This window comes from Nothoprocta perdicaria, unplaced genomic scaffold, assembly GCF_003342845.1.
Source record: "Nothoprocta perdicaria isolate Ctin4 unplaced genomic scaffold, notPer1 scaffold_32, whole genome shotgun sequence".
Lineage (NCBI taxonomy): Eukaryota > Metazoa > Chordata > Aves > Tinamiformes > Tinamidae > Nothoprocta > Nothoprocta perdicaria.
The window spans coordinates 1,063,103-1,088,826 of NW_020455555.1; the positions used below are offsets into that span (position 1 = coordinate 1,063,103).

The 25,724-nt window shown below is 43.6% G+C and overlaps 1 protein-coding gene and 1 long non-coding RNA gene across 2 annotated transcripts in view; both read left to right on the plus strand.

Moving 5' to 3' along the window:
- NRG3 (neuregulin 3) overlaps window positions 1-25,724 on the plus strand; it is a 230,662-nt gene that overhangs the window by 159,995 nt on the left and 44,943 nt on the right. Inside the window, exon 8 of the mRNA XM_026042983.1 lies at window positions 18,538-18,564. Coding sequence (XP_025898768.1) covers window positions 18,538-18,564 — 27 coding nt within the window. The remainder of the gene's footprint in view (window positions 1-18,537; window positions 18,565-25,724) is intronic.
- Window positions 1,716-3,268, plus strand: LOC112950478. The gene is made up of 2 exons (XR_003250013.1): window positions 1,716-1,879; window positions 2,768-3,268. It is a non-coding gene; the product is annotated as an uncharacterized LOC112950478 (long non-coding RNA).

The following is a 25,724-nucleotide window of genomic DNA, read 5'->3' on the forward strand; positions in this document are numbered from 1 at the left end:
GAAATCCTGATTTTCTGAGGTTTTTTTTTTTTTTTTTTTTTTTTTTTCTCCCCCCCCCCCCCCCCTGAAAAAAATGGTCATGTTTTTGATGAAAGGGATGAGTAGTTTGGGCTGAAATGTGAGCAGCAGCCTCTTGCTGCCAGGCCGAATAGGGAGGATACAGTTGTAGCTCTTCCAGTGCAGCCAGACCATGCCGGGAGAAGATAGCAAAAACGAAGTCTCTGTTCTCTGACTCTCCTCTGTGAGTTGAAGCAGCATTATGTGGAGGTTAGGCTTGAAACATGGCTTAGTCCTTATGGAACACAGAGATCTCCATATCCAGGGACTTTTATGACCCTGTGATTATGCCACACATTGCCTAAAGATTCATGTGCCAAAACAGCCTAATTTGAGTGGACTTTTTTGCTGTCCTTCTGCTCCCTTTACCTTTCCCTGCACTCTGAGTATTTAAGAGCACAGCCCTGTCACAGCCAAACAAAGTGTTAGAGCCCGCGGAGCTGCCTGGCTGGTTATTAAGGCAGGTGGTTGGTGTTGTGAGCCTCTCTGCTCGGCGACGTGGAACTGGTCACCAGGGCGAGCAGTTCTCCAGGAACAGCCCYTGCCACCCCTGCAGCTGGCCGAGAGCCGGGGAGCCCATCGCGTTCAAGAGGAAAAGGTAATACAGCCCTGTCAGTGCAGAACCAGGGAACAGGCAGACAGAGGGAATAAACAATCTAGAAACAGCATAGGTGTGTATCTTGAGTATCTTGTTCGCTGCCTCCTAGACCTGTTTGAATTGAATTTATTTCCTTGCATTTTTAAACACTTTCCTCTCGGTGTGCCTGGCTGTAGCCCTTCCCAAGGAGAGCTGCGATGCGCACAGCTGGCAGGGAGCCCCGCGCCGCGCCTGGCGGGTAACCTGCTGCCTTTACAGTTGGGGCAGTGAGTTACAAGCTTTAATTGTAACCTACGCCCAACCAATTGGGCTGGAAAAATATATGGGCTCATGTCCTGCAGTGGTCGTCTCCTCTAACTGCTCAGTTTTCAGCGATTGCTACAATGGCTGTTAGGTTTTTACCTTTTTAAGCCGAGGTATTCAAAATAAATTTAATTTTATGCCCAGTACACAAACCTTCATTACTTTAACTAGGCCATTATTCTAAGTGAAAGTCTTTTTTCCTTGGCAGTTAATCCAACCAATTATTTTTGTGAACTTACGCTTGCAGTTGCTTTTTTTCTTATCTTACCTGTGCAGAATATAAGCCAACCAAACACCAAAGCATCTGCTTAAAAGTATGATTTGAAAACCTAATAGATTTGGATTCTTTCTATTTCTCTGCTTCTTTTCTGAGCTGTCAGAAGGTGTGTTTCACAAGGGATAGAAATGCTTCCATTTCCCACTACAAAAAAAAAAAGGGGGGGAAAAAAAAAAAAAGCCTGAGATAATGACTGCTGGGGCTGAGGTTTCCAGAGGGGAGCCTGTTGGGATGTGTCGGAAGCCCTCACTGCACCACCTGGGTTTATAGCTCCGGGCCGCACTAACATCCTGCACATATACATAAGTAAATGGGGTTATAATAGGTTTTCTACCTTGTAACATTCTTTTCATGTTATTGCACACAGGAGCAGAGCCAGAGTGTTTCCTCCATTTAGAAATCCTGATTTTCTGAGGTTTTTTTTTTTTTTGCTTTCAAGCCTGTCACCAAGCACAGAGAGATGCAAAGCAGCAGGGGAGAGGCATCTTCCTGGCCGTCTGCAGAGGGCATCTTGGGAAGAAGCATCCCATGTTGTACACAGCAAAGCCATTCCCAGGCTTTCCTGGCCTGTAGTAGGAAGATGCTGAAGAAGCTCTGAGAAAGCTGATGGGAGAGCTGCAGCACAGAACCTGTTGCCTGTCCGGGTAATTTTAGTGGTCASTAGTACTGTGAGGCACTTAGGTGTAAACCGTCCTGTGACTCGTTGCTATTAGCTCTTGCTCTTTGCTCTCGTAGTACACTTTAATTGTCTGACGGGAACGTGTGGGTTTTAGTAGAGCCTTTTCTGATTGATTGATCAGTTTTGTGGAGCAGCAGTGTATCAGGAAGCTTTAATATGCTTGTTTGAACTGTGTTCATTTGGTGTGAGCCCATGTGATGTGTTCAGATTATTCCTGCAGTGCGGTGTGCACCTCATGCAGCGGGATGAGGAAACACCCAAACAAATCCTAATACCCAAACAAATCCTAAATGAAATCAGCCCAGCTCAGCAAAAGCCAATTCATCTTGCATAAATACCAGTCTGCCTGGCCCTCTCCCCGAGAATTTCATCTTCAACCCAGTAGCTCTCGTGGGTCACTTTTTCAACATAATTTACATTTATTACTAACAGCTCAATTTCTTCATGGTCTGTCCCCACTGTATTATTCCAGTCTGCTTTGAGTGGGTGACAGATCTATTTGCAGGATCATAAAGTTCAAGGTCAAAAAGGATCTTCTGGGTCTTGTATTTTATCCTCCCACAGAGAGTCTTTTCAAAAGCAAATAAATAATAAATCTGTTGTCTAATGAAACCACAAGACTTAGCACCATAAAGCCACTTCAGGAAGAGAGCTGGGTTGCTGTCTTCCATAAATATGCCTCCTATAGCTTCAAACTTCCCCAATGAGCTTTTTCCATTATGGTCTAATTAAGCAAAGTGTTCTCTGCCCCTATTGCCGTTGTGCGCACAATATTCCTCTAAATATTTGTGAATATTTTTTTTGTTTAGAAAAGAAGGTCTTATGCAAGTGTCTGTTTTGCATCTTCTTCTAGAATAAAGGCATCATGTATGTTGCATATAAGGGCAACATGAGCTTAGGCAGAAGTGAGGAGCGTGGGGAGCCGTGTCAGGAGCGGCTGCTGGAGATCCGCTCGTCCGGACGAGGCGGCGCTGGAGCCGCCCTGGGCCACGCGGAGAAGGGTCTTCCCCTGGGCTGCTCCTTGCGTCCGTATGCCTCTTACCCTGCTCATCTGAGAGCCAAGAACAACCCACATCTCCGCCTAACCTGTAATTTTGTCTTTTCCTTATGTGTCRCTTAGGTAAAAGAGAATACTTTAGTTAATCCGTCTATTACAAARCTATTAATGTCACTAGCTCTTATAGTTGTGCTCAGATGGGCRAAATGTCTCCCATTTCTGAATATCTGTGTTACTACTGATACCTTTCCCTAATCCACTTTGTACAGCTGCACCAAATTACTGCTTTTTTTCCCCCCTCYGATATGTATACTTTATGCTTAAAAATGCTCTTGAAATATCACAGAGAGCTCTGTGGAAGCTGCCATTGAAGTAATTGCAAACAGTTATATAAAATTATGCTACCATGCTGTCTGTTCCAATTAAACTCATACACTTTTGTGCAAGGAATACAAATCTGCATGGTAAACTGGAGAGAATGGTCCTTGATGGCTCTATTAAGAGGCAAACAGTRCTTTGCCATATCTCGAGCAAAAAACACAGGCAGCCAACCTCTCTTGCTAAGAGAAATATGCACTAAGCACAGAGCGTAGTCGTAATCTGCAGTCCAAAACGCCCAAGAGAGCTTTACCTTCCTGCCACGATCACAGAGGACTCCTTCTGAGATGCATTAAGGCTTGCTGGGGAGCAGAGAGCTCGCACATACCCAGGGATGAGCTTAGCACGTTTGCGACTTAGTCTTGTTCCGCTTTATTTATGTACAGGGAGTTGTTTTGTGGGGGAAATACAATGTCCAGCCTAAGTTGCAGTAGTCAAGGGCCTCCAGTTTTGCAGTTACCACAGGGAAATTTTTGCAAATGGGTTTCTGAGTTCTGTAAATGTGCTGGGGAGACAGTGGAGGGGCTGGGCTGCCCCGCAAGCCGCGGGCGGGCAGAGCGGCTGCCCAAGCACCCAGGGCCTGCGGCCCCAYCAGGGGACCCGCTGCCCTCCCCTGAGCCAGGAAAGGGGTGAAATAGGGCGACTTGGTGACACATCCCGTGCCCCAGTTATATTGTTTGTAAACATATTTAAAAAATACATATATAGACTGTCATAGTACCAGTGACTGTAAAAATTAGAAGTTTACTAGTAAAACATGTGGAAAGTCAACTCCAAATGAAAACTCTTCTTGTCTACTGCTGTTAAATGGTGAGGGGAAGCAAGTGCTTTGTTTAGATCATTCGATATCTGACTACTCTTAACTGCTTAAAATATGGTAATGTTAAAAAAGGCACAGTTTGTTCCATGTGATTTGGTACGAATAATTTGACCTAATACACTTTGCATTTAGTAGCCATAGGTAAAAGCAACATACCCCATGAAAAGCAATGAATATGATGGATAGTTACAGCACAATAGGAGGAAAAAAAGGTGCGTGCTGCGTAATCTTATTTGTCTTGTTTGTGACAGTAAAATATTGTTTAGTATAATTATTCCCTTTTCCTTCTAATGGAGCAGAAATGTTCTTGTACAATATAATGTATTTTTGGTGGACATGTTAAATAGAAACAAAATATCTGCCTTCTCCCCATCCCTGTTTTGTGGTCATCTGAAGGAGAGGAACTGAGTAGAACTGTTCCTAGTTTGAGAGAAACTTTTATCCACCAAAGTGCAATTTCTTAACAGAATGCTTATGGACAGGGTTGATGTTTAGCTTTGTTTTGTGTTGGTGTTTTGCCTTGAGGTATGTTTAATTGTGTTAAAGTCAGCCTAATGGGCTCTAAGAAGACAGCAACCTGCAGCTGGGTGGGCCTGCTGCAGAGCTAAAGGGACACCCTCCAAGGGACGGGGACTGCAGCCCAGTCAGACCAGGGTTGTGTGCAATTTCTTTTCTTTCGTATCATTTGAGATATAGATCTGTCCTCAGACACTTGCGTTATTGCTTACTGAACGACTGAAGGGCTTTCTTGAAGTGCTTTCCAAAAGAGCAGGGTAGTGCAGGACTCGGCCTGTGTTTGAGAGCGATTTTAGCCCATGATTTCCTTCTTGCTTTTCTCACGTGAGCAGGGCATCGATGTGATGGAGCTGCTTTGCTCTCTGCCGCTTTCTAGCTCGCTGCACTTTTGTTTACCCTTTTGTGYCTAGTGCTGGGGATCTTCCCCAGAAAAGTCATTTTCATCTTCTAAGTGACGAGTGCTCTCATTTTAGGATAGAGAGGTATGAATATTTCTTCAGGTGCTGTGACAGGTCACAGACAAGYATTTAAACATCTCATAAATGAGGAAATCAGTATGTTTACATTGCACTGTTGTTGTGAGGCAGTGTGTGTAGTACCTACCCAAAYGATAAAAGAAAGCACGATGTATGATTGTGTATATATATCTTTGTATATACACATAATTGTCATAACATATTTTGGTTTTTTTTAATAATTCTTCATMGGTCACTTTTGGAGATGGAATCTTAAGATCTCTCGTCGTTTTTGTATTCCAGTCTAAAACCAAAAGCTTTTCATTCCAAAACCTGTTTTCTTGGTGCAATATTTAATTATGGAAAAGAAGTTAGCTCTTCTTGAACTGTTTTGATTAAGCTTTTCCACTTAAGTCCTCATACAAATATCATCAGAATATATTCTCTGTGTTTAAAAATGCTTTCTCCATTTAATAGCTCTAGATAAAGTTCTGGGCAGAAAATTCTTTTACAGGCATCTGGGATTTAAGGAAAATTTTCAGATTGCTGGAGCAGCAGGGGAGGGAGCGTTGCAGACAGCCAGGTCCCCAGCGGGTCCCCGCCTGCAGCCTCCCTGCCCCGAGGAGTCGGGCTCAGAGCCATGGCTGGAGCTCTGCACCCCTTTCCTTCGGGCTCTGGGCAGTGCTGTTTTGCTTCTGGTCATTCTGGAAGCAGTTTCATGCCCACGTATCCCTCTCATGAACCAGCCACTCCACTGGGAAGCAGAACAAAAGCATTTTAGTCTCTGCTCACTTTGTAGTGAAGCAAAGTTTTGGCATGGTCCTACCTGACTGAGAGGATGAAAACTTACCCTGCTGCTAGGACAAGTCTCCGGCTGATCCAGGGCAAGTCTCCCCGCAGGCGAACGCGCTTCAGCTTGCGGGAGTGCCCAAGTCCCACTCTTAGCTGCACCTCGCACACCTTCTTCCTCCTAGGGTGACCAGCAGGGCTGGGCTCTAGCTTTACAAAAACCAAAGGAAACAGAGTTGTCCTACTTAGTTTTTTCAGATTAAGATTTTAATTTTATTTTTTTCCTCTCCCTCTTCTACTTCAGATTTGAAAAAGAGTTTGAGTTGCATGAAGAGCTTGTGTTCCTCTCTCTGCATGTTTACTTTTGCTTGACTCTAAACCCTACAATATGTGTCTTTAAAAGTTTCATATACCAATATAGGATACTCTGGATTTTGTCTTTATACATGCATCCACTGCCACCAGTAAGTTCACAGTATGTTTTTTCATCTTTTTCACCTAGTGTGTTTTATAGGAATGCGGCCGTTTCACATGGAAGGTGATAGTAGTGACAAGGACTGTTTTGTCAAGCTTTTCTAAAAAAATTTTTGAAAACCATTGTTTGGGTACATACGTTTCTATTCCAATGCATTAATTGCTAGATATTCTAATGTCTCTCTGGAAATTACAACTTTATAGAATAATGGTCTGGGAAATGTGTCAGAGATATCGTCAAGTCTATAAATGCGTTAAGTGGATAAATACAAAGGAAAGATAAGAATGATTGAAGCTGAAAGAGATGTTGTCACAGGAATGAATGGGCTTAAATTGGTGCTTTAGAAATTTAGACTGAAAATTGAAAGAATATTCTTGCACATTAGATAAACCAGGTTCTGCAACTTGGAGCATAAGAGATGTTTAGATCTGAACTGATTGATGCAATAATATGATGGTACGAATGGTGGGTTGAATTAAGTGACAAAGGATACGTGCTTGAGAAGCACCTGGAGGTGACCCAGTCTCGGTGCCTTTCCGGGCCGYGGTTGCTGCCCCTCAGCAGAAGGGCTCCTGCTGCGGGGACTGCAGCGGCCCGCTGGCCTGCGTTGCCCCCTCTGGAACACGAGTCACCCCTCCATCCCAGCAAGGGGGTGTCCCCTGGGGGTCCTCACGCTGCGGATCCAGCCGGGGCGCGGAGCAGCAGCAGGGGCGCCGCAGAGCGGGGCCGCGAGGCGCCCGTCGGGCCTGCCCTGCCGCAGCGCCCCGGGCTCCTGCTCACCGCTGGGATCTGCAAGTGGGAGGCAGGTGCAGCCACCACTTGTCTCCTTCATTGTGCCAGTGTTGCCCTGCAGAATTAAAGTTTTCAGAAGAACCCAAGAAGTACGAGAGTCTGATTTCCACTTTGAAAGTGACTTTTGCTTTGCCAAGCATTTAGGTGCCTAAATGTATTTTTAACTTATTTTAGCTTCTCCTTAATGTTTTACTTGAACTGTGAAAATCAGAATAGTGCTATTGTGTAAGAGTAGCAGACTTCACTAATCCTCAGTGCTGACTGCATTTGGCAGACAAAAAGGAGAGACAGCTGCTTTCTCAGCTTAAAGTATTTTTGATGTTTAGTTATATGTAGTACACAGCTGTTTAAAGACAGAAAGAAATTTGCAATGGATAACCTTTGAGGAAAACAGTAACATTGCTGCAGATGACACTATTCTCTGGTATTAAAGCAAAATATTGAACTTAATAGCCTTTTGGGAAGATTTGCCAGCAACCTTCTAAGTTCTGTGGTGGGGCATATGTAGAGGTATAAATACACCAGGATCCTGGTTTTGTTTTGTTTCTTTTGATTGTTTGTTTTTTGGTTTGTTTTGGTTTTGATTATCTGGAAAATACAAGTCCGGGGACAGAAAAGTCAGTGTCGAGGAAGGGCCTCATCATTTCTGAGGACTCATTGGGGGTTACAGTGAATTAGTTCATAGGCCTGTGTATTTCTGCTCACTAGTTAGGCTGGGAGCTGCACATCACCTGAATAGCTAGAGTTCTTAGGTCTGGCTTTCCTGAGAGGCAGCACAATGGCACAGGTTTTGGTGCATTACTGGTGTTTGGCAACACAGGAGCCGCCAGCGAGTCACCTTTGCGTTGTGTCCGCGTACCTGCGTTATTTGCTTGCATTACAGCAGGGTTAAGGGGTAATTGTTCATTGATTTCTGCTTCTTTCTAGGACTCACACTGCTCCTTTGCAAAGSATCTGTTGGACTGAACGATGCAGTTTTGATGCTGCTTTCAGCCCAAGCAGCAGTATAGTCTCTTCTACAACATAGATTCCAGACTGCAGTGTATGTAATAGGCTGAGCAAACAGTAGGATGAGAGTGTTACCCTGTAAAKTCTTTTAGGGGAAAAGACCAGCTCTGGTAAACGCTAGCAATGGAACAGCTGCTGGGGAAGACCTGCCGCCTCAGGCCCGAGAAAGACGATACTATTTTGCTGAAACCCTGCAGCTCCTCTAAAGAGAAATATCTCCCCTTCTTTAAACATGCAGGCAAAGAGGAGTGAGTCAGAAACATATCCTGACCTGTCTGTCCTGCTCTGTCCTGGTACACACCGGCTTTAAGCAGACGCTGGCTTTGCTTGTTTAACTGAGTAATGACTGTAGCCTTCCCCTTCGGCAAGGCAGCAGCAGTTGTGCTTGAGGGAGTTTTGGAGTGGGCACTGCTGAGCTTTGTGACCCCTTCTCCATCTGGAACACTCCTTTCTTTACCTGGTTTTATTCCTAACGTGAAGCTCCAACCCTCGATGAAAGTGTAAATAGATAGCAGGTCACAGCAGAAGTATCCCTCCCTCTCTTCTTTCCCTCACTGTGTTAAGTATGTTTTTGTAGGCATTTTATGGTAGGTTGGCTACTTTTATACCTTCTTTTTCTTTAATATTGTTAGAGTGGAAAACCTGATTTTTCTATTTAGGCTCAGAGCCCGGTTAGTACAGGATTGCCATCTGAAAGACCATCTCTGCCAGACTGGGATGGGAAGTAAAAGGTAACTGTTTCATAACCCGTAGCTTTCCCCGCCTAACTGTGTTTAATGCAGTGTATTCATAAATGAATGAATTCATGATGCAGTTTCATTCAGCAGAAATAAAATGAAGTGTACACAGAGATCAGAATGGCTCTACCTTCCTCCTGAGATGCTGCTTGATATATAATGTATTTCTGTTGTAATTTTAAAATGCTTTCCTCTTGGTGGATCATAGGCATCATTGGTGTTACAACTCATTAAAAGAGCTGTCTGCAAGACTACCTACGTTTCTGCTGTAAGTCACTTGTAATAGTTTCTAGAGATTTTTATTAGAATTGATACATGAGAGGCAATAATTCTTCTCTCTGCAACCACAGACACATCTATTTTTTCAGACTAATTTCTTTCTTAACTTAGGGGGTTAAGTTGAGGCCCATTTCCTCTAGGTAGCAGATTATCTAAGAGCTGCGTCAGCCAAGACTCTGTAGTGATAGCCCATTTTCCATTATGGATAAGAAACCAAGAAAGGAAGTTCACTTTTGTGCGGGCTTCTCTGAGTGGCCTGTGAGACGAAGCAGAGTGTCTTGCTTTGCCAGCTTTCTGCTGCCTTTTTTTATATGAAGTCCTGTCACAAGTCAGCCCCACTTTTATCTAAATATCCTTGCTTAGTTTTGGAATCCATAGCTCATGCGTATGAAGGTCAGGGGAATGACTTCTGTTGCTTTATTTTTCTGACATGCTCATTTGTGCGGGTGTTGCAGTAATTTTTAAGTTGCCATGAGGGCAGGATGCAAAACGTCTGCGCCGCAGGTGCCGGCAGCTGGGCAGCCGGTTCCTGCATGTGCAATTCCTGCGTGTGGTATTGGAGCGGCTCCAATAGCCGGATTACGCTCAGTGGTTTCAGGATTTCTTTATGTGGGGCCCCTGGGCTCCATTCCCATATCCCACTCGTAACAGTTAGGCAGGTACCAGCACAGGAGAGGGCAGACAGCAGCTTGCCTTTTGCTGCTCTTGCCGTAGGTAATTCTAGTTACAGGAAAGGCATATTTTTCTTATCATATGGTATATTTTAATATCTAGTGTGATGGATTTTAATGCTGTTGATAGCAGCTACCACTTCATTTTATCGTAGCCCCTGGTCTGATTCAGATATCCTGTACGAGGGATAGTGCCCTTCCTAAACATTAACACCTACCAGAGCACCTTTTCTACGTGTACTACGGTCAAACCAAGGGCAAATAGTGCATTTTCTTGGCAGTTATTTTGAAAAGTGTATTTGCATTCTCTAATATAGCAATGAAACAAAATACAAACCTGGGAAATAGCACACTTAGGGCATTTATGCCATATTTAGTGGACTCTCTATTAGTTTCCAGTTGATAGTGGTAAAGAATTTGAAGAAGTGCAGTATTAACTCACAACATAATGAAGAAACTTTTCAATTTACTACCCACATATCAGATATTCTAAATTCTATTCATGTAGCCAAAATTAACCCCATGTATTTGGATTAAACTGTTTTCATGGGATTAGCAAGTTGCGTGGAAAAGATCAGATCTCATTTTTTGCTATCCATCTTGGTACTGTTTGTCTGTTTAGATTATTGGCTGAGGGCTTCTCAACGGAATATACAATATTTATGTAGAGGCAGCTTAGCCATGAAGAAGCCCTGATTCCATTAGCATATGCTGTATGTGACTGCATGATACATGGAATTACTAGTGACAAGTGTCTGATCCTGAAGGTCCTGGAGGTTTCCTAGCCCCAGGTGGTGGAACATGGGGAGGGCACAGGAGCAAACGTGGCGGTCGGGTTCAAGTGAACTTGTTTGAACTGCTGCAGCCCCAGGGACCTGCACGGTTCTCTACTTCCATGACAGTAGATTGCAACTCTGTAGTTTTCATGTGTCCAAAATGAAACACTTGTCATCCTGCCCCAAAATGCTAAGGTTAATACACACCTGTTGTCCAAATCAGTGTCCTTTTTTTTCCCAGCATGCTTAGTATTGAATAGCTTGGGGAAAATAATCTCCAGATGTTAAAGAAGGATTTTAATCTGTAGAAAAGAGTCATTATTTTCTGATCTACTGTTTGTGGTTTGATACCATAAATGATCATCAATGTTTTTCCATTTTAACTGTTTGTACAGTGCACTAGCTTCGCAGGGCAGGGATCTATTAGTCTACTTGAGTGACAGTGCTCCCACACTGTAGTACCAACACATTCCTGTCACTCAAGGAACGCTTTCCCTGAATCAGAAAATCCTATATAGTAAAATAGTCATTCACTTTTAAGTGTTTTGGTGTACCCAGTAGCTTTAAATAAGATGTAATGGCTTAGATGTTTTGTTGGAATTGCAGAGTTTTTTCACAGAAATTTTCCAGCTCATTTAAGCAAAGCAAAAATCTGGCATCCTGTAAAGGGACTTGTGTCCCTCAAGTGTTCAATGCAGCAAAACACAGCAAGAGCAACATTAAGTTGCCCGTGTGTGCGGTTTGCAGGCTGTGGCAGCCAACCCAACAGGCAGCTGCTTGTGTTTTTGTGCATGTTTTTTTGTTTGTATTTTAAGCTATTAGTTGAACTGTAAAATGAATATATAGGGAATTAATATTGAGGAAAGGACAGATGTGCTTAGATTTGCTATCACTCACATGCTGCACAGGTCTGAATTCTTAGAGCCCAAGGAGAAGTGTACAGTAACAGGAATATTTCAGTGAACTGTCATTTGCTCTTTCCCCACTGAATCATAAGACATGGTGAACAAATGCTTCGTTTGGCTGTGGAGTTCACTCCAATGGGATCTTAAAAGCATCCAAATTTATAATGCATAAGTTTTAAATATGCATATGCATTTTATATACATAACTGACACAAACTTAACTTTCGCACACTAAATACAGAGGTGGTAACCCTCTCTTTTAAATAGAAGCCTATTTAAAATAGAAGCCTATTTTCTGTAGAATAGAGAAATTTAAAAATCTATAGAATATCTAGAATAGATGTATTCTATATCTATAGGTAAAAATCCATAGAAAATATATAGAATAGAGCTGCGAGCTGTTGGCCCACGGTTGGGTTGAGGTGGGAGAGGGCTTGAGTGTCCCGTGTCCTGGGAAGGCAACTCTGCCCTCCCAGCTATTGCCCTGCAATTTGCGGTCAACTTCAGTAAGATGTGGAAATGAATAGCAAGAAATGTGGCAGCTTTTCTAACTATCGTTAGAATAGAGCTGTTAAATTCAGAGTCATTAAAACTTTCAGTCAATATTGCAAAAATCTTGGTGTAAACACCATATCCTTGTGCTCTGATGCTGCTGGTTTGTTCCTTTGCCTGCAGTACCACCAAATTGCTTGGTGCTTTAGAGACTGGGGCTGCCTTTTCTCACAGAGCGGTGCACGTTTCTGTGCCTGACGTTGAGGCAGGTAATTAGGTTTCAAGAAATTGAGAAAAACTTAGCAAATTGTCCCTGCCTTCAGAGAGCAGTAAACATGATTGCATCTGAAAGGCTTTCCTGCAGCAGGCAAGTGAAGGACACCTTCATGGTGTGTGGAAGGAATAAAGCAACATCTAGCATGAGAAATGCTTGTTAAATGTCCCATGTTCCTAAGATGAGGGACCTCTTCGCAACTCCTTTAACGTTTGTGTGAGGCCAGTTATATTTTACACAACTGTATTATCAAATGCCCATTTGGAAAGAATAATGCCAGAGTCATGATGGTAATTTTGAAGAAAGTCACAGACCTACTGCACCTGAATAGGTATTTGGTGTCGTTAATTTAAGCAGAAGAGGAGTCCGCTCGGCAGGAGCCGTCGGGGCAGCGACGGGGAGCGCGCGGGAGGAGGGCGCCTCGTGCCGTCGCCAGCGGCTCCTCGGTGCCGGCAGCGCCCGCCAGGCAGCTGGGGCTCCGTGGCAAATAAAGGTGTCGTCAGAGCAGGTTGCTCCGACTGATGGTGATTCAGAACTGGAAAAATAGGTCAAATTACTGCTTCTGTGCTTAGTCGCTGTGCAGTTGTTAGCGCAGCGAGAGATCCGTCTGGAAAAGAAGGCATTAGGAATGGAGCCAGGGAAAAGGGAACTCGGCTTGAGTTGATGGGCTTTGGTAGCAAAGGAGCAAACCAGGGGTTGGTTTGTTTTGCAGTAATACAGTCGATACAGAGCTTCGCTGTATAGCTGTTATATCAAATATGCAAGATATCAGAAATATCTTGTTTTTTTCAATGAATATTTAGAAGTATCAGTGCCTGTAGTAGTTCCTAAAGTTGTCCTGCAACTGGGTAACCAGGATGTGATGTGCAGTGTCACCTGGGATTTTCCTAAATGCAGGCAAAAAAAAGCTGTTGTGTTTAGAAAGTGCTTCATAAATAACCTTGTTCCCAATGAGCTCAGAGGCGCAACCCAGGCAGCTTCCCTTTCCCCCAATGTGGTGATTTTCCCTGGAACAGCACCAAAACCTTCAGAGTGTCTGACTTGAGACTAAACATTAGGTGTGGACTTAATCTTTGCATGTTCATATTCTGGGATGGATTATTTGAGTCATTCTATGTATAGAGCACGTGTGTTGATTTAGAAATGGTAAAATCAGCAAAATTAAGTCTGAATAATATGGAGTAACATGCAGTTTGCCGCACTCTCATCTCACTTGTGAGTATAATCAGGGAACAGTAAAGCACTGCTGCATTTATTTGGCTGACAGCTACCACTAAATGTTTTGATCTGTATCTATTAAAATTCTTACACACATGCTTATCAGCAATATACAAAGTTATTCCATTATTCAGCACTCTGTCTTGTTTATAAAAGCTTTTGGTGGATACCTTTAAAATGTGTAATGTTCTTTTCTGATGGATTTGGTGGGTGGAGCAGGAGGTCTGTCTCAAAGCCCTTGCAGAGCATCTCCAGAGCAATGCGAGTAAGTTTGTAAGCAAAGCAAACCCAGCTGTTTTCCTCCTTTGCCATTATATGTTTTAAACAGAAATGAACACAGCAATTAACCTTTAGATGTTATCTTCAATATTGAGTTTTGTGGCTTTGAGGATTTAATTTGGCTGAAATTAAAAATAACCTTATCTGTACAAATGTAGAATATAAAACTCTTTTCATTACTTTTTACTGAAAATGTACGGATTGTGAATTTTTGTGTAGCTTAGTAACGTTTTTCTTTAAATCATAGAATTATTACTGTAACCGTATTCTGYGATTTCCCTGAGAGCTGAGCATCAGGTGAGGGATGAGCGTAYGTACGGTTTTTGTGACTGTCTCAGCGTGAGGCCGATTGCTGATACCTGCTGCACCATCCCGCTTCCCCGCCTGCGGTAAGGGAGCAGCCGCCTGTTGACGGGGTGGGAGATGTTAATAATCTCCTTCTTCAGAGATGCTAAAAGGAGGCAGCAAAGATTGAGTTTGCTCAGTTTTTAGTAAGTGTCCCACTGAGCACATTTTCCATCACATCTCTTTGGGTGAAGATACTTTGAAAACTTTGTAGTGAACTACCTTCATATTCTGTCTGTGACTTATGGCCACAAACCAACATGGTCATTTCTTTTCACTCTGAAAAAATGAAGTATTTCTGTGTAAATTTATTACAGAAATGAAACTCCAGAATGCCTGTAAAAGAAAGTCCAAATTTATGCTGTCCAGTAACTTATATAAAATACGCTAGTACAGGCTTGTGCTTTTTCTTTCTGATCCTGAAATGATCCCGCTCTCAGAGCAGCTGGTTTAATTGCTAGCTCTGATAAACCCCTGTAGAGGTTATAGAGAAAAAAGAAACACAGAACAGTGAATCCTTCGTAATGAACACAGAAATAGCTTGTCCCATGCGCTCACATGTAAATGGAGGCTCCAATCTCAGCTGAAAAAATAACCCACTTTGCAGTACGTGTCTAACCAGCTATGCGTGTGAGCTTCGTTAAGCACAGCAGCAGGCTGAGCGCCACGCCTTGTCAAACGGCGCGAAACAAGATGGATAAAGTAGCAGCAGCTGCGAGCGTTGGGCAACGCTCTCGCCTTGCATCCCGGGCTCAAAAGTTCAACGTTGCCTTGGTCCTTTGTGCAGCACGAGCTGCTGGGAATAGCCGGGCTCTACCGCGGCGCCTCAGCTGCTGCCTCTGCCGTCCGGGGAACGATCTGCCCAGGACAGGGTCGAGGAGTGAGCGGCTGGAATTGGAACCAATAGATTTCACTTGCAGAGGAAAATACACTGCTGTGGCGCTGACTCCCCGGTGCTCTCTGCTCCTTGCCAAAAGCCTATCCTTAGTGCTGATTAAAATGTCTGTAGCAGTCGACAGTGAGTATTTTTGTACTAGGCTTTCTCTTCTGTCAGTCAGTGCTATTTAGAAGTTGATTTTGTATTTGGTTCACAGGAGGGGTAACGGAGACTCTCTTGAACTGGCAGAGAAAACTCCTCCTTGCTGTGACCAAACCAAAAACAGGCAAGGCCAAGGCACAGCCCAGACACCAGGAACATGAGGTTACATGTTGTATGTGAGACACTAACAAATTAATCCATTACTGAGTACAAGTTTATCTTCTCTTGTGCCTATTATCAAGTATTTCCAGGTGCATACATATTCATAAAGTGTAAATTAAAATGACTCTACTATTAACAGCAAGTTCACATAGTACAAGGGCTGTAAGACAGTATTTTTTCCCATGTCGCCAGCAAAATACTGAAATATTCATAAAATTAAATATAAAAGTGAGTAATCTCCCTGAGTAATATATTCATTTTTCAGAACATTACAGTAGCGAAAAGCAGTCTCTGTAGCAAACCAACACACGGCCCCGTTAGGTGATTAACGACCCCGTCCTGCGAGGCGCCACAGCCCCTGCCACGTCGGGGTGCACGGGAGTCCTGAGAGCAGCTGCGCTGCTCACTGGCGAACTGCCCGGCGCCCCGCGCTGCGCCCAGAACCCAGCCTGGGCGCAAGCTCCTTTCTTGCCGTAGACCCACACTGGCTGCGTGGGGTTTGGGGCAGTCCCAGACCTCTGCTGAAGCTCATTTCTCCCTTTTGCAGGTTACTGGCGTGGAGGATTGAGGCAGGTCCTGTGCAAGGAGCACCCTGGAGAAGGGTCCACTTCCCGGGTGCCTGGTCTTGCTTTCTGCAGGTGCAGAGATGCAGGGTTTGGGGTTTYCTGTAGCTAGTGGAATAAATGTCTTAGGGTGATAAATATATAAATCTTTGAACAAAGTATACAGTATCTGGGAGCAAAGGGTGTCTTTCAGTTGTGCTTGGTTTTGTTTGGTGKTTTTTAAACTGCAAAGTCTTAACATCCTTAATGAAGGAAAGGGCAGTGGTGAGCAATCCCACTGCAGACCATGGGCTCCTGGTGAGAGAGCAGCTTTGGAGGAGCCATTCAGGCTATGCTGAATCAGCGGGAATTATTATGTATTCTGAGACATATTCTTCCAGAGCTTGTAAAAACATGCTCAGTGATCCAAATTGGCAGCTGGGATTCTCTCCTGCTCAGGTTTATCCCATGAGCCATGCTCGCCTCGTAATCCCTGCACATCAGCCTGATCAGCAAGCTGGAGCGCTGGTCACTGCAGCACACGGGGAGTGAAAATGAAATTCCTCCACCTTCTCCAGCCAAACACATTGTTAAGGAACAGACACCTTGGCCTCCTGCTATACACAAACTGCTCGCGGATGAGCTAAAATCCCTTTCACCAATTCATAAAGGAAAGGTATATTTTAAATGTGTTTTCTTGGAAGCAGCTTTTAACCATCTCGGAGTCCTCCAGGAAGGAGACTGCAGATGGAAACTGCTATTTTGAGAACTCAGATGGCCCAGTTAGGAAAGGACAATTTTTCATGAGCTGTTCTGCACAGACTTAACAAGGTGATGTGGCCTCGTCTTTCTCTGCGTGCGAATATTCTTAGCTCCTGGGAGACCAGGTTACAGCAGTTGGTTTCCTTTCCTTGCTTGTTTTTAAGTGAGCAGCTGAGACTTGCCCCCTGATCGAGTTTGCGGTATCGAAAGAAGGCTGCAGGGTGTGGATGGCAGGCAGATGATATGTGCAGATTTTATAGGCTTGCACTGTTCAGTGGCATTATATAAGTAAAACAGGAAAAGCAGAACTCCGAATGCGCTTTGGGTACTTCTGATCTCAGGCCTTTGTAAAAACTTTTGTCTGTCTGAAATGCAGCAGCGTGTTTCTAGGTGACTGGGGGAATGCAGCTCGGGAACCTGTGACGGGGAATAGACCCGTGTATGGTTTTGAGCTTTATATTTAATACCAATAATGAAAGATTCAACTGGCTGTCACTAGGCTTGAATAAAGCACCTGTCTTAAGCCGTGCAGGAAGGTGCTTCTGCCACATGGCACCCTTGTGTGTCCTTTGCCTGTGGCGTGGAGCTCGTGTGGCCGTTTGTGCAGCCTCGAAGGCTGCAAAGGGCCACCAGCTCCCGGCTCTTTCACCGGGAAGCCTGACATTTCCCATCCTCGTCACAGGTACCGGAGCTGACAGGTCGTACGATGGTCTTTAAAATTGTTGTTGCTTATTTTGGAAACCTTTTTTTTGACTTTGCTGCATAGTTTTTAAGTGAACTGTTGAAAGCTGCAATGTATGGACTAAGGAGCAAAGAGCTTTACAAGTTTCCAAGCAGTGCAGCCTGGCTCCAGGTACTCGTGGTTATAAATTGAAAGGCACATACAAGCAATTCAAAAAAAAATATATTCTTGTATTTAAATGAAAACATCTCATTGCCTTGGGCAAAAACCTTCTTCTTAGTTCCCACAGGCAAGGAAAATAATTCAGATCTAGGCAAGAAGAGAACTGTAGGTGTTTTGCACTTTAGCTTTGTTTGTCCTGGAGCAGCTCAATGTGAATTTGAACTTTAGCTTCCTATGCCTTCAGTCTTGAAAGGCCAGTTGTAATTTTCCCTGGTGCTGGATCCCTTTGTAGTCCTGCACGATGGACTGATTGTTATTATTACTTAATCACATGGTATCAATTTAAGTATACTTTGTATCAACTTAAAATTAATAAAGATTTTATATTTTAATCTACTGTGCGCTAAAACATCACCTATGAAAGTCAAATTTCAGACATGCGGAAAAAAAAATTGTTCCTGAAATGTTGGAATTTCCGTAGATTCAGTCAATATTCCGTTTTTGTGCCTGAGCTTGTTGYTAAGCAGGCAGCAGGTCTAGTCTTTCCTGTTTGAATTCCGGTGCCGGCTTGTGTGTTGCAAAGCAGACAGCAGTCACTTTCGCCTTGAGGGTGGCCAGCGCGCAGTAAGGAGAGCTGCAAATGTCGGTAAAAGTCCTTCATTTATCTTGTTAGGTTTTCATCTCTGTCCGAGCAAATGAAAGCAAGGAGCTTGTCTGATCAGTGCAAGTGGTTAGAAATTGGAGAAGGGATTTTCAGGAGGCAGAGAAGCAATTCCTTTGGGGAGCTGGCCGGAGACCTTTCTGTCAGGTGCAAGTGTCAGGAAATASAGAGAGGTGTCCGGGTCTGTCCCCTCGGTACCAGTCTCTTTAGAGTGTCCTGCTCGGGTCAGGGTTTGGTTTCCTCCATGTGAACAACAGCTACGAGCAGATCCTGGAGCCCGGGGAGCCCTGCAGCAGAGCCGCCTGACAGGTCATGGAGCTCGTACTGCGCTGACTTGTGTGTTGTGGCCCATTTCTAACATTTTGCTCTCTYTTTCTGTCATCTTTTACATGCCTTCTTGGGTATAGCAGACCACTTAGGAATTGAATTCATGGGTAAGTTTTCACTTCTCTTTTTCTCTTGCTAATGTTTATCTCGGTACCTTAACCCAAAGCACGTGGGAGTTGCTGAGAAGATTCTCATCAACTCCACCAGTGGATTTGGGCGTTCAGAGCAGTCCCTGTTTATTTGCTGGTTACAACTGAAATTGTTTCAGGATTTTGCATTTTACTTGTTCATCGATAGAGGGCTAAAAGCTACATAATGACATTTGGATATTTTATTTATCTTTAATGAGGCATAATGTAAAGACTGTATGGCCAGATCGTGATATCTGAGGCGTAATATCTTATGTGAGATTTTAGGAGAGAGTTAGTGCCTGTCTTGATGTAAAAGAAAGTAAATTTTAAGCTTATTTTTTTTCAGAATTGGATTTTGACTGTAATATTAAAATGTAACTAGGTTTAATATGAATTATTTTATTTGCTCTTAACAGACACCATAGAGGAATATTTTTAAGAAAAATGACTAGTAAGTTAACATCGGTTTAAGCAAAAACTTAAATAAGAATGAATGATTAATCAGAACTRCTACTTATAAGTTTAGAAGGGAAAAACTGTTCTCCTGACTAAATGCTGCCCTGTAACGTGTACATGGCCTGAGGTGCTGGCAGGCTTCATAGGTCAACAGCGCTTCACCGTTTAGCTGCTCTGCAGCAGGGAAGAGTCAATTCTCCTCACAAAGCTGAGCTCGTCCTTGGTGCCCTATTTGTGCAGCAYAGCTTGCATGAACCGTGACCAACAGCACAAGCGAAGAGCTTGCAAATACATGTGGAAATCATAAAAGTTCCTTTCTAGTATGTCATTTATTTATATTGTGTTGTACCCAGGTTTTCTTGGAAGTTCACAAACTTATATTAAGGGTGATAGGAGATAAAATAATGATAAAATGATTAGGGAGATTGTGGAGAACCCAAAATCCAGAGGAAGTTTTAATCACTGGTTTTGTCACCAATTAGTGTGATAATCCCTATATATTCATTAAGACTTTTTTTTTTAAGGTTAATTTTTGATTTATTGAGTATGAACTTGCAAGTCTGTACCATAAAACAGGAGCATTGAAAGCCAATCCACAACTGCGGTTGTGGTTGAGCAGCCCTGCTCCTTACGTGTGCCAGCCTGTAACCAGTCAGAGCAGCTTGCAAACAACCCCGGTGCATAACCGGGGGCCTGCGAACCCGGCACAGTCCATCTGAAAATTATATATTCTGTACAGGTGAGCCTTGTAATTCCTTAATTCCACATTCAGCCTTCAAAAGCCTCCCGGTGTCTGCTTTTGAACAGGACAGAGGGCACATAAATCCCCGTGGGTTTTATAAATCCCCGTGGGGGCGATGCCAGCAGATAGAGAAGAGGCAGCGGCCGGGGCGGCATGGTCGGCCCCTTCTCGGGGTCCCTGGGGACAGAGCGGGGCCGCCCGCCCGCGGCAGCAGCAGCAGCAGCTCCCGACGCGCTGCTCCATGCACCCCGGCACTCCCGATTGCAGCCAGCCCGGCCCAGCCTCTGGCAACAGCCCAGGCAGCGCCCGAGGAAGCCGCTGTAGCCTCGTAATTGTCAGCGCCCGTGCGGGGATTCTCCAACACCCCGAGCATGAGTTGTCTCCTTRGACCCGTGTGGTGGTGAATATTAACTGTGTGCAGGGCTGTAGTAATGGGAGGGCTAGCCRCAGTCTGAGGGATTTTCACCTTTGTTTTTGTATTTGTGGGGCATATGTGAAGAGCTGTCTCCTGGCTTGGGTTTCCAAGTAAAGAGGAGACACCAACTATCTGAAATGGAACTTTTTTTTTTTTTTTAAATTACTTAGGAAGCCTAAGCAGAGCTAGAGTCTTTGCTGAATAAATACCAAGGTACAATTCTGTGCTTCTTTGTATGCAGAGGCATCAGGTGGCAATGCACACTCATAAAATTAGGAAAGCCTTTGTAAAGTCTTTCTCATGAGTGTACCATAGTACTGTAGAAAATGAAATTGCAAGGAATGAGAAAAGTAGAATTATTCCAATTACCAAAAATAGCAGCATTTAAGTGTTGCAGAGCTTAGCCTTTATTGTACATTATGTAGGGCATGTTCTTCTTAAGTTTTCCTTGTATTTGTGGGCTCATGTGCTTTAGGAATCCCATTTCTGTCATCTGACTAGAAATTCTGCTTTTGAAGATCCCCTGTTCTTTGAGGAACAGAGCGTTAACCTTAACTTTTAAAGCAGAACTTTTGCATTTGATATCTTCCTTTAGATTTTTGAATATTAGTAAAGAAGCAAGGGAYGATACTGTAGCACCTTTAGTTAAAAAAAATTGAAAATGAGTAAAATGAAAAAATAATCACGAGCTCCATACGGAAAGTGAAGTGACAATGTGGACACCTGCCCTAGTTTTGGAAAGTGCTTTCACGGACCCCTCGTGTAAGGGAGTCCTGAGGATTGATGAGGGAAAATTGAGCTCAGTGCACAGCAGGTAAAGCAGAAATGCCTGATGTGTGGATGGGAGCGTCTCTTGGCAGCAATGCCCTCGGGGGGCCCATGCCTACTCTTTTAGGCATCTGTTTTCCACAAGTTGGTTTGATCCTTTTCTCAACCTGCCAGTACTGTTTTCCACTACAAGCTCCGGTGTCAGCAAGGCTCAGAAGTTTGTAGCTTGTCTGCTGTGTGAAGGCAAACGTTGCCATGACCTGTTTAAACCCTGATGYTTAACGAGGCAGTCATTGTCACGTGCAGGATTTGGTGAACAAGAGTGAGGCAGGTGGCTTATCCAGCACGTGGACAGTTTTGCCAGCCTGGCATGTTCCTGAGCCACCTCCCTCTTTCAGGTAGTATCTACCTTATTCTAGTAGTTAGTATCTAATATCCAGCAGTTCCRTATGCTACTGTATACTCCCAAACATGCATGCCTGTTGCGCTAATATTGTTGTTGGCTTTTGTTGCTGGCTTTTTGTTGCTTTGCAGTGTCTTCTTCTTTATATGTTTAGCGAGAGAGAGATGTGGGCATTTGCCCGGAGCTCCRGGGCAGGAAGGCAGTTGGTGCCCCAGACAAAAGACTTGGCGCTTTTGCCCATTTTACCCGTTCCTGAGAAGCAAACGTGAGCACAGCTAAGGTGTGTTGGGAGGTGGAGTGTGAAGGTGAGAGAGTTTTTGGCAACCTGCTGTAGTACATGAACAAATAGGACCATTTCAGCAATTCATCCACAACACTGGCTTTGATAATGCAGAATCTTTGTCCCCTGCTTGAAATGTGGTATACAGTGGATGCAGATGAAAATAAAATGCCCCACGCAAGCACAGCAGGCAGACTGCTAGAGTTTTGATGGAAATACGATCATGATGTGAAATTGTTGTCATCTTTTGCCCATTTAGCAGTTAAACCAATATCAGGTGTATAAACCAAAATCACAGTTATGATGTTAATCTTCATCTCACCGTGTGTAGATTGCAAAATTAATATAGCAGTTGCAGAGGAATGAGTTGGTGTGAACCTGGAAAACCAGATGAGTGATATTTTAGCTTTAGGAAGCTGTGATATTCAGCGCTTGTTCAGGAAATAAATGTTATTTGCAATTAATTCCCCTTTCACAGTTAATTAGAAGAAACTTCACTGGAGTCAGTGAGATAAGAATGATATACTCCTTGTAAGTGAGGAATCATTAAATAATATTTATTTGAACAGAAAAAATAATTCAGGACTATTAAAAATTACCCTTTATACTTCTTATTGCAATGACTACAATGTAGAAGTTATAGGAGAAGATAAATCCTTTATTTTTATTTACGCCACGTGCTCTAGGTGACCCTGCGTGAGCAGGGGGGTTGGACTCGATGACCTCTGAGGTCCCTTCCAACCTTCGGCATTCTATGATTCTATTTTGCGGATTCTCTCTATTGCCTCGTTTTGACCATACGGTGGTCTTAYGCCTAAGGCTCAGGGAACACATGTTAGAGTAAATTAAATCTACTCTATGACCTTTTGTTGTTCACTGTGACAGATCTCTTGATTTTGTCAGGACACAAAGGTTGGTTTTGCTGATGGGCAGTATAACCAAGATTGAAAAATTGACTATTTTGGCTGTTTGGACAAGAAATACAAAGGCAAGTTCCTTGATTCCTCTGCAGCTCACAAAATGTGCAGTTGAGGAGCTGGCCTTCAGTTYTGCAGGAGCAAACAGGCAATGAAAATGGATACCAGCGTTCACCTCCATGCCTCAAGCCTTAGTTTTAGACTTCAGTGTATAAGTAACATGCTCTAATTTAGCATATGTGTTAGCATATAATTTATTCTACTCTTAGAAATCTCCATAACACTCCCATCATGACTGGAAGAGGGGATACACATTGTTTTACATGACCAAGGAATGTCTGTATTTTAAGGGACATTCATTTGAAAATGAAGCTCAGCTCTCCCTGTGTGCCACTTTAAAGTATAACTCATGGCAAAGTATATGATGTTCTTAACTGTAAGCATTTGAAATACTACCTCCTATCACTGTGCTCCTCCCTTAAATTCCAGGATTGCTAATAGCGTGTCTCTGGGTAGGGCCTGATGCTCGCAACATGTAATACTGTTGTTGTCACTTCTCCTTCAGTCCTGTGGTTCTTCACCCTGTCCAAACTCTCAGTACCTTTTTTCATTTTCCCCGTGTTGAACTTAACAGCGGCTTTGCTCTTGGGACTAGCTCATTTTGTTTGCTCAGTGAAACACCCATCCTTTTTAGGTATGCTGCAAAATAATTCTAGCATCTGGAGGCATGAAACAGCTTTGAAGCTTCAGCACTTCCCACAGGTTGCTCTGAAGAAGGAGACATGAACCTTGGAAGAAAGAAATGAATAGAAAGACCTGACATATGTGCATTATGAGAGTACTGGATAAAATGGAGGCTTCCTCAGGGACATGGGAAGCCCTGCCATAGATGTACCTCCTGGAAAAACGGCACTTCAAAGCCGAAGGCTGAAGTGCATCTGGGGAACATGTTGGAGGCCACTGTACAGTCTGTGGAGTCTGTTTTGGGAGTACAGTGTGGTTTTGTTTTAGTGGGAAGCAGAGATTTAGCCATAGATGTTTTGTGACCTGTCTACCCTCTGCAGATACCACCGGTACTTTATTCTTTATGTCTGTGCATTAGAAAAGAGCATATGTGAAGCCTTACCCAACTGGTTACTTTAGATGGGCTTCCAGGTAAGCTGCCCTGYAACTCCTTTTACCTGGTGCTGGCTGCAGGCTGCGCACATGCTGTGCTGGCACCTTGGGAAGCAGGGCTGTGATGTTGGATCTCAGCCGCAGGACTCAGTGTCCGGGCTGCACTCGGAGGGTTTCCTGCTGTGCTGCACTGCTGTGAGCAGCAGGGCGCTCTGCGTACACACGTGTGTGCAAACCTGGGCACRTCCCCCACATTTCTGTGGGGCTGCTCGGTCTCCAGGTTGAACACTCCAGTTTGGGCTCAAACCAGACACAAAAGCRCATTGCAGTGACTGGTGTGAGACACGGTGCGGGAGTGGGCACCCCAGCGAGGGAGACTGCGCTGGCCGGGCCCAGAGAGGGCCTGGCGAGAGGCTCCAAAGGAGTAAGTGTGAGATGTGTCCGTGAAACTTGGGCTTCGTTGGGAGGTTTTGGAGAACATTGTTTACTGTGTCCTGAAGTTACCTTGCCACAGGAGAAGTGCCCAATGCCGGAGCTGTGCCGTGTTTAATCCAGCCATGGTGGATCTGTTACTTTGTCCTTCTCCCACTTGAAGGTGTTGTGTAGATGTCGTCTCATCCAGCAAACCCAGCGACAATTCAGAAAACGGAAGGTAAGTAACACAAGAAATTTTTCATGGTAGTGATGCACGTGAACGCTGCAGTTCTATAGAATAATTTATGTTTCTGGCAATGAACTAAATTTTTCTGTGTCCTCTGTGCCTAGAATGAGTAGAGACAGTGTCACAACTGCCAGTAGTTGCCCGAAGCAGAGGAGAAGGGTAAGCAGCGTGGAARCATTGACAGTGCGCTCTGTAGAGCCCTAGATAATTTTTTCATGCGCTGCCTTTTCTTTTCTCTTACAGGAGCTGCAGCACAGCAGCACATGGAGAAGCATTGCATCCTTCCTGCAGTCTGGCTGATGGCTTTCAATAAAGTTATTTTCATGATAATTGAAAATCGTATCATGGTTCCACTTCCCCATCAATTTCTGTTCATCTTATTTCAAATTAACTTTTCTGTGCTGAAAATCTTTGTTCATTCAGTTACTCAGTATCAGTATTTGCTTTGGACTAGGCAACTCTATGTTGTGCAGGTAATAAACTTGAGCAGCAGAAAAGGAAACCGTGTGTGTGTGTGTGTGTGTATGTGTGTGCACGTTGCCCCTGTATTTGCTATCCTTGAGGAGGGTGTAATTAATCACCAAATTGCAAAGTGTTGCATGCAGAGTATAGAAAACCTTTTTATTTACTAGTACGGATTTGTCATTTAACAAAGTTGAKCACAGTAAGATTTTTCTAGGTCTTTAGTGGGATTCAGATTTTTCAAACATAATGCAGATAATATCTATATAGTTTAATCACTGTGGCTATATCATATAAGTTGTCCAGTAGTTATCAKATGAATTAATATATTTCTTTTTATTTTAGTGGTAAGTGAATTAATGTGTATTTACGTTAGCAACGGAAACTGTGTTGTCTGTAGTAACACAGTATTACTCTATGGTTATTCGTTCAGTTCTTCTGATAATTTTGTGTTCCACATTCAAATACAAAGGAAGATGAAAATGAAAAGACAACATAATAACCTGGTAATGGAGGGGCAGAAAATGCCACAGTGTTGACAGTCTCAGCAAAATTGCCTGGAATAATTTAAGGACTTAACTGTTCGGTAGTGAAATACTATAAAAAATCCATGGAAGATAACCAAAGAGTTAGAAAAATTAAACCAGCAAGTTGGTAAAGAAGTGAAAGGTTAATAAGTGTCTTTGCAGTTAACAGTATTAATATTTCTATTAATAAATTTCCACGCATTGCTGTTAAAGCTGGGGCTGTACGTTGTTTCCTTTTGTCATGAAAATAATGACCTTAGTCTCCAAAACCACAAGATTTCAAGTGTTGAAGGGAACACCAAGAGAATCACTGAGGGGCTGCAGTGATGAAACTGCCCCAAGGCTTCCCTGTGGCTTGGGCAGAGCGGCAGTGCCTGCTGAGCACCCCT